This window comes from Onychomys torridus, chromosome 17, assembly GCF_903995425.1.
Source record: "Onychomys torridus chromosome 17, mOncTor1.1, whole genome shotgun sequence".
Lineage (NCBI taxonomy): Eukaryota > Metazoa > Chordata > Mammalia > Rodentia > Cricetidae > Onychomys > Onychomys torridus.
In genome coordinates, this window is record NC_050459.1 from 31,811,352 (window position 1) to 31,827,625 (window position 16,274).

A 16,274-nucleotide genomic window follows, 5' to 3' on the forward strand; every position below is an offset into this window, starting at 1 on the left:
TGGCGGTAATCCTCCATCAGCTTGCTAAGTGCCAGGATTAGAGGCTTGAGTCACCACATCCTGCTACCAGAAGGGGATTTTTAAATACTATCACTTGGCTAGATATAAAGAGGCGGCAGGCTGAAATTCAGAGGGGAAACATTCGCAAACATAACAGTAATACGATGTAACATTTTCCAGCTTATTATGAATACTTTTGGGTCGGTTTTTATTTTAATATATTTCCTATTTTAATAGACTTAATGTACTTTCATAGATTTGGCAAATTTTGTAGATTTGAATACATAAAAAATGTATGAGAATATTGGTCTGGCAAGAAGGGTTTTGGAGGGTAGGTTATTTACTATTGTACTGGATTGCTTAAGTTCTAGGCCCTGGACTCACCATGGATGAAGGAGAAAACTGACTCCCAAAAATTTGTCTTCAGACTTCAGAGCCACAAAAATTCAATGATGTGTACACACACACACACACACACACACACACACACACACACACAAATAAATAAATAAAAATAACAAACAATTGTAACAAAAATTAAGGAAACACATGGGAAGGTACCTACAAGCATATATCTCAAAAAATTTAATTAAAACTCCATTTCTAGTATTACTCGTGACTTGTGTGCATCTTCTGAATCTGAGAGATAAGCATTTTTATACATTCCTACCTTCATTATCTTGAAAATTAAAGTTGAGGAAAATTGTGTGCCTGACTTCCTCTAACAATGAATAAATAATCTTTACAGCAAGAAAAAAATGATTATATGGACTCAAGGCAAGCAATTTTTAGTGTGAATATTAATTATAAAATAGATATTTCCTTTATTTTTTTTGTTTCATACATATACAGAAATCTTCCAAGGAGTGAGTCTCCTTTGTATTCTGTTATCAGTGAGGATGTCCCTTCTGGATACTGCAGTCACCACCTCCCATGCTGCACACCCCTTCTTAATTACCAACAGGCGAAATTTGGAGACACAGAGATGGCCCGTAGCAAAAAATGGGGATGTGAACAAGGACTGCTGCTCTCCATCCATACAGCCAACTTTGGAAATGTTTGTGAAGCTGAGATCAGTTATTCTAGGCAGAAAGTAAAGCTGCCCCTGCCTCACATATTTAGGCTACAAAATTCATATACTCTATGTTATTTAGGACAGAGATGGGATCAAGTGTCATCCATGTTCTCAGAGAACAACTTTTGTTATATTCTCAAAAGACTTTTGAGGTAAGTCAACATTGTTGCCTCTGGACTCACCAGTAAGATGCATTTATAATATATGTATATATATAATATAATATAATATAATATAATATAGTGTAATGTAATATAATATATATAATATTATATATATATGAGTGTGTGACCACTATTATCCATTATCTAAGTTAAGTATTTTTCTAATTTCTTTATATACATTTTAATTTCTTTTATTTTGCTAAGCTATTTAATAGTGGACAGCATAGGAGTTATCTGGGAAATGAATGAATAGTGGAATATACCAATGTATATAACCACTTTGGTCTAGTTTTCATAAATAAAACTAATCTCAAATATTAAATGGCTATTTTCAAAGTTTAATTATTTAAGGTCAGGTACCAACATATGTGCCTATTGTTCTATATCTGATTGATATCTGTGAAGTAATGTTAAACTAAATTTGTGCTACTGAAAGAGTTCTCAATAAAGTCTATTCAATATTCTGTATAGTTCATGTATTATAAAAAATTTGATACATCTATCCTTATTAAAATTTTAGAAATAAATTCTTTTCATTGTACTTTTATATTAATGGGGGAAAGCCTTAATGGAAATTATCCAAATTTTACTGTAGAAATGTCCTAATATAGTATCTTGGTAATGCTGAAGCATTATTTTAATCTAAAATAAGTTTTAAATGAGACAAATCTTTTTCTGAAACTTTTAAATAAGAATCTTTTCATTCTGTCTTAATAAATTTATTTCCATGAATACATATCAGAAAACATCCTGATAGACTGGAGATATACTGATGCCATAGACTAGTTGATACCTTCTGAATAAAACTCAAGTCAAATCTAACAATTACTAAACTAGCTCTTTTTTTCTTTTAGCATGCTGTTAATTGGGAAAATGTGCCTAGCATACGCCCACATATCCAAAGGACAAATATTCTGGCAGTAGTTAAAATAATGAATTAATTCCTCCTTTCAAACTTTTTGTTGTGTTTTGGAAATGCATTTGCATTTAAGGGGAAGTGTTTGATACCTTAAATTGAAATAATTAATCTATATGTGCTTTCTGAGAAAATCCTTTAAAGCTTCCAAACCCCCTGCTACCACCTCATTTAACTTCGAGTGACAGAACACAATTCAAAGACTAAAAACAGCAGTGTCTCAGTTCAAATGCTTCCTGATTTGCTAATTCAAAGCTAACTCTTTCCATTGTCCTTCAATTGATTCTTTTCCTTTCTTCAAATAAGTCTTAAGCTTAAAGAAATTAAATGCAAATGAAGGGGATAAGGAGATTGGATGCTCCTATGTTGAGTGAAAACATAAACTCGAAATTATCTTAGAGTAAGCCAAAGCCATATCACATACCTTTCGGGAATGAATTTCTTTCACATACAATGGAAGTAGAAACTCAGATATACCTTCAAGTCGGATTCCCTTCTTGGTGACTCTCAGATTCCCCATACCATCCTACAAGCAATGAAATATAGTTCACTTTTAGGTTAATTAGAGAATGCGTATCTCGCCATAATTTTCTTAGGGCTAAATTGAGAAAACAGTGAGCTCAAATCCATGATGATTTAAGGAAAAAAAAATAATAATTGGAGCTACTTAAGGAAAGATCCCAGCATCGTGCATGCAATAGAGGGCACTGTTTTCATGAGAAGAGAAGAGGGTGAAAAAGAACCTGGTGGGTCCCCTGTTATAATTTATCTATGAATAATTACTTCCTTAATACATTAGTTCAACTCTTTATTACATATGGTACTTGTTACCTAACTATTATTAAAAGTTTGCAGAAGTCTAACAATATTCTTAGAGTATAAGGCTTATCTACATTTTCCAACATTTCCATTGTATAATAATTGGAACAACTAAGTAATGAGTTGAATTTGAAAACCTGATGCATCTGAAGAAAAATCATAAGAAAACACATGCCTTAATTAGCAAACAACTGTCTCTGGGGAGATTAATACAGTTAAAAATAATGTTGATGAGACAGAAATCAGATTATATTGTGAATTTTAAAGAGTGGATGCCACTTATAGTAAGAAACTAGCTATATAAAAATTTTGAAAATGAATTTAAACAGGAAATGACTGTGGATGGAGGGATAATCTCCATTTTAGTGACACTTGGAAAAGAGCTAGCCTTTTCTTCCGGGTCATGTATAGTCTTTCTATTTGGGGATATGTGGAGAGGAATCAGCTGGGGATTTATGTTGTCAAGATCAAAGCAAGGAACACCGTAGTTGCTGTGTTAAAGATGCAGTTCCTATGCAAAGTTATAAAAGAAGAATTGTAAAAGGCATTTAAACAGCTCACCAACTTGAGGGGATTTGTGTCATGTTTCAAGACAGCATATCTGGCAGAATCTTGTACGGAACTAAAAGTTCTTAGTAACACAGGACTTATGGTAAGTATGAAATTTGTGATGAAAGAAAAAGTTACAGGCCTGTTGACTAATTTCATCTGATGACAGGGAGAAGAGTATTATTTATCACTTATTCCAGGCTTCACAATTGTGAGTAAAAGTTGTTATTTTATAAATAGAGTGAAATTCTAGGATACTGTCAGGAGGAGCTATGCAGCACTTTGCAATTCATGAACCAGTACATCTACAGAAAATAAGGTAGAAAGAAATAACTGATTAAGGTATATTTGATTCTATCATGAGGACAACTAGTAGGTTCCATGTGCAAATACGCATTTAAAAGCAAAAAGAAAGTTTTGGATAACAATTTGTTCTGCAGGTGTGGAACGGTATTATATACATCTAGAAAAGTATTTATTTGCCTGTGTAAGTGTTTTTGCAGTGTGTGTGTGTGTGTGTGTGTGTGTGTGTGTGTGTGTATTCACATATATGTGTGTGGGCACATATGTGTAGATACTGTATATGTGTGTACATATGAATGTCAAGGCTGAGATTGACATTTGCCTTCCTTTATAACCCGTTTTATTTATTGAGGGAGGGTTTCTCTTCTTGATAAAATTGGAGCCCACAGAATCTGGGCAGACTAGAAGCTGCCTCAGGCTCCTATGTTTCTGCTCAGAATGCTGGAGTTACAGCTAGCCATCATGTATACCTGACTTTTGTGTAGATTCCGGGGATTCAAAGGCCTCACACTTCACACATCTAAGTCTTCACACTTCTTAGTCATATGTTTCATCTACTGAGCCTTCTCCTTCCCATTCCCCAGAGAAATTTTAATCATTATAAAAGGAGAGTCAATAGAACATGGTAAGCTCAACTTTGACCCTCTACTAGCAGAAAGGAATCTGATGAGACAGTATAATATGGTGATTTTAGCAATAGGAAGTAACCCACATGCATCATGGAGTAAGAAAGAATGAATTAGAGACCACTGGAGAAAGGAAGAGGAAGAGGAAAAGATGTTATCAGACACACACACACACACACACACACACACACACACACACACACACAGAGGGAGACAGAGAGACAGACACACAGACAGAGAGACAGAGAGTTTTATGAAGTGATAAACTTCAGTATTTCCATGGGAGAAGAAACAGTCTGTCAATGAATTAAACTAGGAATTGCTAGGAAGGAATTCATTCACTGAGATAAATGTAGAAATAGAGCTGGCCTGCATATGTCTAGTATATAAATCAACTAAAAATAAGTAACTTTATATGACAGTTCAATAAGCAATAAAAATATTATGATGATAAAACAAGTATGTTTGGTGTATATTTCTGTTCTAACTGAGACAAGGATGAAACTCCATCCCAATTGGTCTTATCAATAAAAGCCCAGAACCAGATATTAGGGTAAAAGTTGAAAGATCAGAGAAGCAAAGAAGCAGCCATAGTCACCAGAAACTTCTTACCTCTAAGAAATCTCAGACCAAAGTGGTGGTGATACTGTTTCTAGGAATCCTCAGACTGAAAAGGTAGAGATCCTGTCTCCATCTACCTTATATTCCTGTCTCCACCTCCCTAGTTTTGGGAATAAAGGTGTGAGCCACTCTGCCTGGCTGTTTCTCTTTCAGACTGATTCAATCTCATGTAGCCCACGGTAGCCTTGAATTCCTGATCTTCCTGTTTCCTCCTCCCATGTGTTGGGATTAAACATATGTGCCACAACTGCCTGCCCTTTATGGTTAGCTACTTGCTAGCTCTGCTCTCTGATCTCCAGGAAAGCTTTATTTATCATACAACACAAGAGACATTTTACATTTAAAAAGGAAAGTCATAGGGTTGTGGCATTCTTAAGTATTGAAAAAGTAATCCTTCTCAAGAGAATCTACTCCTTAATTAAAAACAAATAGTTTTTTTTCTTTTTCTCATGGAAGGGCAGAAGTAAACATCAAATAAGGACTTTAAGTTGAGCAAGAAAGCAAGCATAGTGAGTGGAGATTTAAAAATAGTCATATTCCTGAAAAAGTTAAATCTGAGAATGGCAAAGAAAACTTTATCATCAGAAAATGCAACTTTGTCTTATAGGCTGTTGAAGGTGAGGGGATTTTTCTAGACCTAGTGATGCTTAAGAAGATGCTAATGATGTTTGTAAAGAAAGGAAGACTTCTCTGGAATCAAGAGTGATAAGATAGCTAGAATAACTAAGATGATTTTCTTGGGATTTTCTTGGCTAAATCTCACAGTCAGAATCTCTCTATATTCTCAGATGCCTGCTGAAAAATAAGTTTTCTGAAATGCTCTCCATTTCTGTGGAAATATCAAATGTCCTTGTTATAACTTCTAAGGAGAGAGGAGAGGAAACAAATTCTATCACTAATGTAAATTCCCATTTAATATTAGTTGTAAAATGATTTGATAATGAGCATTGTAACTTTAATAATATGATGAAAATAAGAATAGTGGACATGTAATATTAAGCATAATACAATTTATAATATATGTGCATTTAATTGTAGAATGTTTCCAAACTTAATTTTACTATGTTTTATTCTATTTACCATAAAATTATGATCCCAGATATTTGAATAATTATATCATTTAAGTTACTCTAAATGGAATTCCCCTGTGTGAATGTGGGCCAATTCTTACAGTATTGTGTTATTATTCTAACTGATTCCACCATATCTTTATATATTCCACTTTGTATTTTTGCTGTCTGATATTAAAATTAAGTAATTTTCAATATTTTATCATCTATACAGTGCTACTAAATTAAAAACAATTGCATGAATTTCTAAATGGTATTAAAAAAAAAACAAAAAACAAAAAACAAAAAACTGGAGCCAGATATTGGAGTAAATGCCGAAAGATCAGAGAGACAAAGGAACAAGCCACTGCCATGTCTCACCTCACCAAATCCACAAATCCTCTGTTTGAAAAGCCTCTGAGTCCTTAGCTGAAAGGCCCCAGACGAAAGTGCCTCTGCTGAAGAGGCCTCAGTGGAAAAGCTTAGTTCCTGTCTCCTCATGCCTAACATACCTTTCCCTGCCCAGCCATATTACATCCTTCCTAGCGCTGGCATGAAAGGCATATAACTCCCAAGTATTGGGATTAAAGTTGTTTGCCAACACTGCCTGCCTCTGTTTCTCTCCTAGACTGAATCAATCTCATGTAATCCAGGGTGGCTCTGAACTCAGACAGATCTCTGCCTCCTGAGTGCTAGAATTAAAGGTGTGTGCCACCATGGCCTGGCATCTATATTGAATTAAGTGGCTTGTTCTGTTCTTTGATCTTCAGGCAAATTTTATTAGGGTACACAGTATTGATGGGTAATATCGTTCTGTATGCTGTGAATATGTGTCCCTCTGACTGGTTGATAAATAAAGCTGTGTGGCCAATGGTGAAGCAGAATAAGGTTAGGCAGGACATTCTAACTAGAGAGAGAGAAAGGAGAACGACAGAGCAGAGGAGATGCTACTAGCCACCACCTGTAGAAACAAGATGTAAAAGTAAGTACACTAAGCCAAAAACCATGTGGTAAAGTATACATTTATAGAAATGGGTTAATTTAAGATATAAGAGCTAACTAGTGAGAAGCTTGCCATGGCCAAAGTTAAAAAATAATGTAAGCCTTTGTGTGTTTACTTGAGTCTGAGCAGTTGCAGGACCAGGCAATACACAGAAATATTATAAGTGGCTGTGGGACCTTGGTGCCAGGCAAGCACAGTAAAACTTTCAGGTACACAATATATCACCACAAAAAATCTCTTTCTAATATATCCAGGTGTACTGAGTGACTAACTGATCCTCATTCTTCTACTAAGTCCAATGATATTTATAAAATGGTAAGACATCTACTTGCCCTTCTACCTACTTTCAAGAAGTGTTTTTATTCTGTCAACTTTATTATTCATTATCATTTTGGTCCTTTGAAACATGACATGAAATAATGTACAGATTTTCTTTTAATGAAGGCATTGTCAAATATCAGAGTATTATAGCATCTAACCTACCTTTCCTTTCTATCTTGGTTCTGTTGCCTTCATGGAAACTCAACACATGTGTGTGCTTTTAATTTTCCTTCCATTATCACATGTGATTATTCTTCCCACTTTTTTAATTGGCATACAGTCATTACATCTAGTGATGGGGTTCATAAAGATATTTTTATTCACACACAAAATAATCAAGTAGTGCAGCTATATTAATCTACTGTTATTTTCTCTTTTTCCACCTGCCTCCTGTTGGTGCTAGCATGTTTCCTTTGTTCTGATATCTACTTTCATGTCACGTATATATTCACATGTGAGAGAAAATGTGATATTTGCTTTTCTTGGTGTAGTTTTTGTCACTTAATATGATGAGCAATTGTTATATTCATTTTTTTATTCAAATGAATTCACTATTCTGTAGGACAAAATAAAACCCTATTATGTGTGTATATGTCATATTTTATGTAGCTGTATGCAAATAGATGCATAGAAAATACAATAACTTGGCTATTACGCATAATACTGAAAAAATATGGTTGTGCAAGTAACTCTGTGTTAAGCAGAGTTAGATCCCTTGTGCAATAGTTCCAGAGATAATAGAACTGGGTTATATGGGAGATCTATTCTGAGAAACATCTACACTGATTTCTACATTACCTGAACTAATTTGTATTCCTACCAATATGCTATAATAGTTTCCCTTTCCTTCTGTCTTACCATTATATATAACCAGTATTGGATATAGTTTGTCCTTTTTTATTTTTATTTTTTGAGATTATATAATTGCATAATTTTCTCCTTCCCTTTCTTCCTCCAAAGTATCCTGTATACCCAGCTATTTTAAATTCATTACCCCTTTTTCTTCAGTTGTTTTTACATATAATATATATGTATGAGTAGTTATACATATATTTTATGTATATATAAGATGTTTGATTTTTGATGACTACTGTTATGACTGGAAAATACTAGAGCTATCAATATTGTTTTAATTTACAGATGGCTAAGTACATTGAAAATATTTTCAGGTAATTATTAGCTGACTGTACTTACTTTATTTAATTGAAGCTATTTTTTCATGCAATATATTTGGATCATAGTTACTATTCCCTCATCTCTTCCCAGATCCTCCCAAACTCACACCAATCTAACACCATGCCTTCTATCTATCTATCTATCTATCTATCTATCTATCTATCTATCTCTATTTCTATCTCTATCTATCTATCTCTATCTCTCCATAAAACAAACAGGCATTAAAACAAAACAAAACAAACAAGAAGCACAAATACAGACATGCAAACCAACACAAAATACTCAACCAGTTAAAAACACAAAACTAGAAACCATAGTATATAAGCACAAGATCAGTTAGGTAAAAATGGCCAAACCAAGCAACATGGGATAAAAACAATTCTACAAAACCACTGTTGATTTCTTTTGTGTTGGCCATCTACTGTTGGGCATGGGCCTTGAGTGTGACTTATATACCCAGTGAGATTATGGCAGAAGCAATTTTTTTCCTTTGCATCAGTTGCCATTTGGAGACAGTTTCTGGATTAAGAATGGTGTTTGTGTCTTCTTCCCCCTCAGCATTAGGACCTCATCTGGCTTAGGACCTCTGTAGGTGATAGCATGCTCCTATGAATTCATATGTGCTGTTACTATAGAAGGTCTTGTTTCCTTGCTGTCTTCTACCTCCACTGGTTCCTATAATATATCGACTTTCTCTTTCTCATAGAGTCCTTAACCTTGATAAGGGGCAATTGATCAAGACATCATATTGAGGACTTAGTGTTCCAAATTGTCTCACTCTTCATGCATTGTCCAGTTGTGGATCTCTATACTTGTTCCCTATTTCAGGAGGAAGCTTCTTTGATCATAGCTGAGCAAGACACAGATGTATGGGTAAGGAAAATATCATTAGAAGTAATTTCTTTGGTAATATTCCTTTAGCAAACTAGTAGGATTTTGTTTTCTCCTATGGTTTGTATTTTCATTAACCATACATACATTTTATCTCTTTTTTAAAAGTTATGGTCAGTTTTATTCATGATCTCATATCTCACACACCCTTTTCAACAGTGAAGTTTATAAAACAAAAGCTAAAAAGGTTCCTGGATTTTTAAGTGTTCAGTAAACTACAGCTCTTTCCTTGAAAACAAGTAAAAATAATTATAGATGCTAATTTATAATTACCATTACAAAGAAATTGTATTATTCAACTCTAAAACTAAGGAATCTTTTTGTTTTAGGTTTATTTACAATATTTTGTGTGTATAGGTAGTTTTTTAGATGTATGCATAAGCATTACATATGTGCCTAGTACCCACCGTGGTATTGAGTCCTCTGAAACTAGAGTTATGGATGGTAGTATGTCAATGTATGAGTTAAACCCAGATGCTCTGTAAGAGTATTCAGTGTTCTCAATCACTGAGCATTTTTCTAGCACCCCCTAGAATCTTTAGTACAATTTTCATAGGTCTTATTTTTACAGGTAGAATATTTTTCATAAAGAAATACTGTTTGGGCTTGAGGTTGGGGATTGTGATGCCTCCAGAAGTTGTTTTATTGTGCAGGATTCTTTTGGCTATCCTGGTTTTTTTGTTTTTCCATATGAAGTTGAGTACTATTCCTACAGTAATAAAAACAACTTGGTACTGGCATAAAAACCAACATGTGGACCAATGGAATCGAATTGAAGACCCAGACATTAATCTGCACACCTATGAACATATCATTTTTGACAAAGAAGCCAAAACTGTACAATGGAAAAAAGAAAGCATCTTCAATAAATGGTGCTGGCATAACTGGATGTCAAAGTGTAGAAGGCTGCAAATAGATCCATATCTGTCACCGTGCACAAAACTTAAGTCCAAGTGGATCAAAGACCTCAACATAAATCCAGTTACTCTGAACCTGATAGAAGAGAAAGTAGGAAGTACTCTTGAATGCATTGTCATAGGAGATCACTTCCTAGATATAACACCAGTAGCACAGACACTGAGAGAAACAATCAATGGGACCTGTTGAAACTGAGAAACTTTTGTAGAGCAAAGGACATGGTTTACAAGACAAAGCCACAGCCTACAGAATGGGCAAAGGTCTTCACCAACCCCACATCTAACAGAGGGCTGATGTCCAGTATATATAAGAAATTAGACATCAAAATGCCCAACAGTCCAATTAAGAAAAGGGCTATAGAACTAAAAAGAGAATTCTCAACAGAGGTAGGTCAAATGTCTGAAAGACATTTAAGGAATTGCTCAACATCCCTAATTATCTGGGAAATTCAAATCAAAACAACTCTGAGATACCACCTTACACCTATCAGAATGGCTAAGATCAAAAACACTGAAGACAGCTTACGCTGGAGAGGATGTGGAGCAAGGGGAACTCTCCTCCACTGCTGGTGAGAATGCAAGCTTGTACAGCCACTTTGGAAATCAATATGGCACTTCCTTAGAAAACTGGGAATCCATCTCCCCCAAGAACCAGCTATACCACTCTTGGGCATATGCCCAAGGAATGCTCAAACATATCACAAGGGCATTTGCTCAGCTATATTCCTTTCAGCATTGTTTGTAATAGCCAGAACCTGGAAACAACCTAGATGCCCTTCAACTGAAGAATGGATAAAGAAAATGTGGTATAGATACACAGTGGAGTACTACTCAGCAGAGAAAAACAATGACATCATGAGGTTTGCAGGCAAATGGATGGATCTAGAAAAAATCATCCTGAGTGAGGTAACCCAGACTCAGAAAAACAAACATGGTATGTACTTACTCATAGTAGGATACTAGACGTAAAACAAAAGTGACTAGATGCTACTCACAACTCCAGGAAGACTACCTAGAAAACAGGACCCTAAGAAAGACACAGGGATCAACCAATGACAGAGAAATGGATGAGATCTACATGAACAACCTGGATGTGAGTGGGGGTAATGAAGGGCAAGATTCAAGGGAAAGAGAGCTTAGGGAAGCGGGAGATCCCAGCTGGATCAAGAACAGAAAGGGAGAAAAAGGAATAACAGACCATGATAAATGAAGACCACATGAGAACATGAATAGGCAGAGTGCTAAAGAGGTCTCCAGAAATCCACAATGATACATCCACTGTAGACTACTGGCAATGGTCGAGAGAAAGCCCGAACTGACTTAGTCTGGTGATCAGATGGCCAAACACTCTAACTGTTGTGCTGAAACTCTCATCCAATAACTGATGGAAGTGGATGCAGAGATCCTCAGCCAGGCCCCAGGTGGAGCTCCAGGAGTCCAACTGGCAAGAAAGAGGAGGGATTGTATGAGAGAGAATTGTTGAGACCAAGATTGGAAAAAACACAGGGACAAATAGCCAAACTAATGGAAAAACACATGAACTATGAACCAAAAGCTGAGGAGCCTCCAACTGGATCAGGCCCTCTGGATAAGTGAGACAACTGAATAACTTGAATTGTTTGGGAGGCCCCCAGCAATGGGACCTGGGCCTTTCCTTAGTGCATGGGCTGGCTGTTTGGAACCTGGGGCATATGCGGGGACACTTTGCTCAGCCTGGAATGAGGGGACTGGACCTGCCTGGACTGAATTTACCAGGTTGAGCTGAACCCCCAGGGCAGTCTTTGCCTTGGAGGAGATGGTAATGGGGGAGGGATGGGCTGGGGGAAAGGTGGGGGCAGGAGTGGGAGTGGGAGGACAGGGGAACCCAAGGCTGATATGTAAAATTAAATTAAATTTTAAAAAATCTGTAAAGAGGATACTGAAAACAATAAATAGGCTGTATTCCTTGGGGGAAAAATACTGCTTGGGGAATTTATTATGAGATATTTGCTAAAAGAGGTATCATACATGCAAATATCAAAAGGAATATTTTGTGGAACATTATTTATTCTTAACAGTCATATCTAATATTGCATAATGATTTCATCATAATTTACCATGTCCCCAACATCTTGGATCTCTTTGGCCAGTCTTCACTAAAGATTACTTAAAGTCTAGGTACAGCTAAAAAGTTAGTACCAATGAAGTGGTAACATAAGAAGGTCCAGCTTGCTTGTTGATGGAGTGTTTCAAACAATAAAAAGTGCATCTACTCACTAAAAATACAAAGATATGTTATTTATTGTTAACCCTCTCAAAGGGAGTTGAGAGAAACAAAGCAAAAGAAAATGAATTACAGATATTAGACATTGTTTTCTGCAAATTCAAATATTTTTTTCAAGTAACTAGTAACAGGAAGGGAAATTATTATATGTCTTATGGTTTTGATATGCTAATGGTATCAGTCATTGTAAATTTCAATGTACACAAAGAAATAAATACCTTGTAGATGGTAAATAGAATATAATCAGAGCCTAAATTGACATTTATTTGTGAAATATTAGGATATAATATATTCAATAAACTAAAAGAAAATTCATGGTAAGAGCAAATATTGAGTTATTAAATGAAAATAAAAATCGCATTTGAACTTCTTGATGTGCATTCCTTAACATACATCGTACTGATAAAATACATCTAATTTCTGGCTCCTAATTATAGGAGAGATGCCCTTTAAGAAGGCTAAGCATTTTCTTTTTCTCACCTATTTTGGCTGATGTTATTTATACTTTATAATGAACTGTTTTTCTACCAGCCCAGGCAGAAAAACAAACAAAAGTTGACAGCTGTTTTGTAGAGGTGTTTTCACTGTGCTGTTTGCTGTGAGTCAGTATTTGTTAGTTTAAGAACTTACTTTTCATTACATATAATTAAGATATACTATTGTCGTAGCAATTGATACACACAGAGAAATTTGACCTCTAGCTCATTTGCTTTCAAGCACCATTAAATACTGCTATTATTACAAAGGCCTATATCCTTTAAAACATCATTTTTTTTCTTGTATATAGTTGCTCAAATTACCCAAGTTATTGATCTCTGGTGTTACAGTTATAAGCGAAAATTTAAAATGTATTTGTGCATTAACATGACAATACATATTGTAGTTAGTTCGCACTACTTAATTATACTGACATTCCTTTACATACATGGAGTTATTTTTATTAACACACAAGCACAATAAGATATTGAAACATCAATTAGATATACATTCCCTGGGACCCATCAGGGCCTAGACTTGTGCAGACCCTGGGCATGCTGTCCCAGTGTGTCTGTGAGTTCATATGTGCTTCAGTCCTGCTGTCTTTAGATGGCATTGTTTTCTTGCTATCTTCCATCCACTCTAGCTCTTAAATTTTTCTGCCTCCTTGTGGAGGCTTGTATATAAATGGCCCATAGAGTCATGTGTTTGAATGTTTGGCCTTTAGGGAGTGGCACTGTTAAGTGCTGTGGTATTGTTGGAGTATGTGTGGCCTTGACTGGGGAAGTGTGTCATTGTGAGGGCAGACTTTGAGGTCTCAGATATTCTTTCTCTATGCCCACTATGGGAGACTGTTCACTTCCTGTTGCCTGTAGATCTGGATGTAGAATTCTCAGCTCCGTTTCCAGCACCATATCTGCCTACATGCTGCCATGCTTCCTGCCATGATAATGGACTAAACCTCTGAAACTGTAAGCCTGCCACAATCAAACATTTTCCTTTACAAAATTTGCTGTGGTCAAGGTGTCTCTTCAGAGCAGTAGAAACCCTAACTAAGACACTCCTTTTATTCAGGGCTCCCCAAGTCTTGAGGAGAAGGGATTGATGACTATTCACAAATGAAAAATTAGTTTTTCATTATTATTAAGAAAATTTCTGTTCATTTTACATACCACCCACAGGTGGCCTTCTTCTCCCTCCTCATGCCCCCCCAGCCTTCCTCCCCAACTCACCCCCTATCCCCACCTCCTCCAAGGCAATGACTCCCAAGGGGAGTCAGCAGAGCTTGGTATATTCAGATGAGGCAGGTCCAATCCCCTCCCCCTGAACCATAGGCATTGGGCTCCAAAAAGCCAGCTCACACAGCAGGGATGGATCCTGATCCCACTGCCAGGGGCCCCTTAAGCAGGTCAAGATGAACAACTGTCTCACCTACGCAGAAGGCTGAGTCTAGTACCATGGAGGCTCCACAGCTATTGGTTCACAGTTCATGAGTTCCCACTAGTTTGGTTTGGTTGTCTCTGTAAGTTTCTCCATCATGATCTTGATGCCCCTTGCTCATAGAATCCCTCTCCTCTCTCTTCGACTGGACTCCTGAGGCTCAGCCTGGTGTTTGGCTGTGGATCTCTGCATCTGCCTCCATCAGTTACTAAATGGAGGCTCTATGATGACAGTTAGAGTATTCACCAATCTGATTAACATAGTAGACCAGTTCAGGCACCTTCTCCACTATTGCTAGTAGTCTAAGCTGGGGTCATCCTTGTGGATTCCTGGGAACTTCCCTAGCATCCTGTTTCTCCCTGTTCCCTTGATGTATCCCTTATCATTGTATCTCTTTCCTACACAAACCACTCTTAAGGCTAGTCCCCATGTCCAGCAACAGACGGACAAGACAAAACAAAGTCAATGGAATATCTAGAGGTTCTTTGTCTCATAATGCTTTGTTAGGTTTCCCAAGCCCCTGCTTTTACAGGTCCTTTGCATATATGATATGGTTGCCAGGTTTTGTGTTTATGGGATTTCTGGGTGTTCAAATGTAAATTTCTCTACATCTGTATGTGTTTCTTGAGCATTTTCTTCAGCTCCTTTTTGTTTTGTGGTATAATGGTTCCTTTTTTTAAATCTATTTTTTTTTGTTTGTTTGTTTTTGAGACAGGGTTTCTCTGTGTAGCTTTGTGCCTTTCCTGGAACTCACTTGGTAGACCAGGCTGGCTTCAAATTCACAGAGATCCACCTGGCTTTGCCTCCCCAGTGCTGGGATTAAAAGCTAAATAATCACTATTTTTTCTTTCCAGAGCTGAGGACCGAACCCAGGGCCTAAGCGCTCTACCACTGAGCTAAACCCTCAGCCCCTTATCTAATTTTATTATTATTATTATTATTATTATTATTATTATTATTATTATTTTGGATTCCTGTTTGTATTCTGAGAGAGTGAAAAAATGGTGTGGATTTGAGTGGGTAGAGAAATGAGGAGTACCTAGAAGGAATTGGGGAAGGGAAAATCCAAATCAGAATATATTATATTAAAATTTATTTAAAAAAAAAAAGGGGGCTGGAGAGATGGTTCAGAGGTTAAGAGCACTGGCTGCTCCTCCAGATGTCCTGAGTTGAATTCCCAGCAACCACATGGTGGCTCACAGCCATTTGTAATGAGATCTGGTGCCCTCTTCTGGCCGGCAGGGATACATGCAGGCAGAACATTGTATACATAATAAAATCTTTAAAAAAAAATGAAACATTTTTCCAAGTATTGATGATATATTCTCTTTCTTATTCGACGGAGAAATAATTCATTATGAGCATGGGAAGCAAATAGTTTCTCAAAAACAAAACCATTAAAAAAATGAAGGATGGTAATGTGACAACTCAGATAAGCTCACAGTCCTATATAGCATAAAGTGTAAAAATGTGTGTTCCCAACACATCCTATGAGACACAAATAAAGACAAAGCACTCAAAATGTAGCAAAACCCTAGAAGAATAATAAATGTAAATATTACCATTGGAACATTACATGTATGAAAGTCCATGTAAAATAATTCTGAGCGTGGAATAGTTAGAATAAATAATGTAATATCTCTGAAATTGTGTTAAACAATAAG

The 16,274-nt window shown here is 36.3% G+C and overlaps 1 protein-coding gene across 2 annotated transcripts in view; it reads right to left on the bottom strand.

Moving 5' to 3' along the window:
- Positions 1-16,274, bottom strand: part of Sgcz (sarcoglycan zeta) — a 1,055,262-nt gene that overhangs the window by 179,415 nt on the left and 859,573 nt on the right. For both annotated transcript variants that reach the window (XM_036166948.1, XM_036166946.1), the window contains exon 3: positions 2,580-2,681. In XM_036166948.1, coding sequence (XP_036022841.1) covers positions 2,580-2,681 — 102 coding nt within the window. The remainder of the gene's footprint in view (positions 1-2,579; positions 2,682-16,274) is intronic.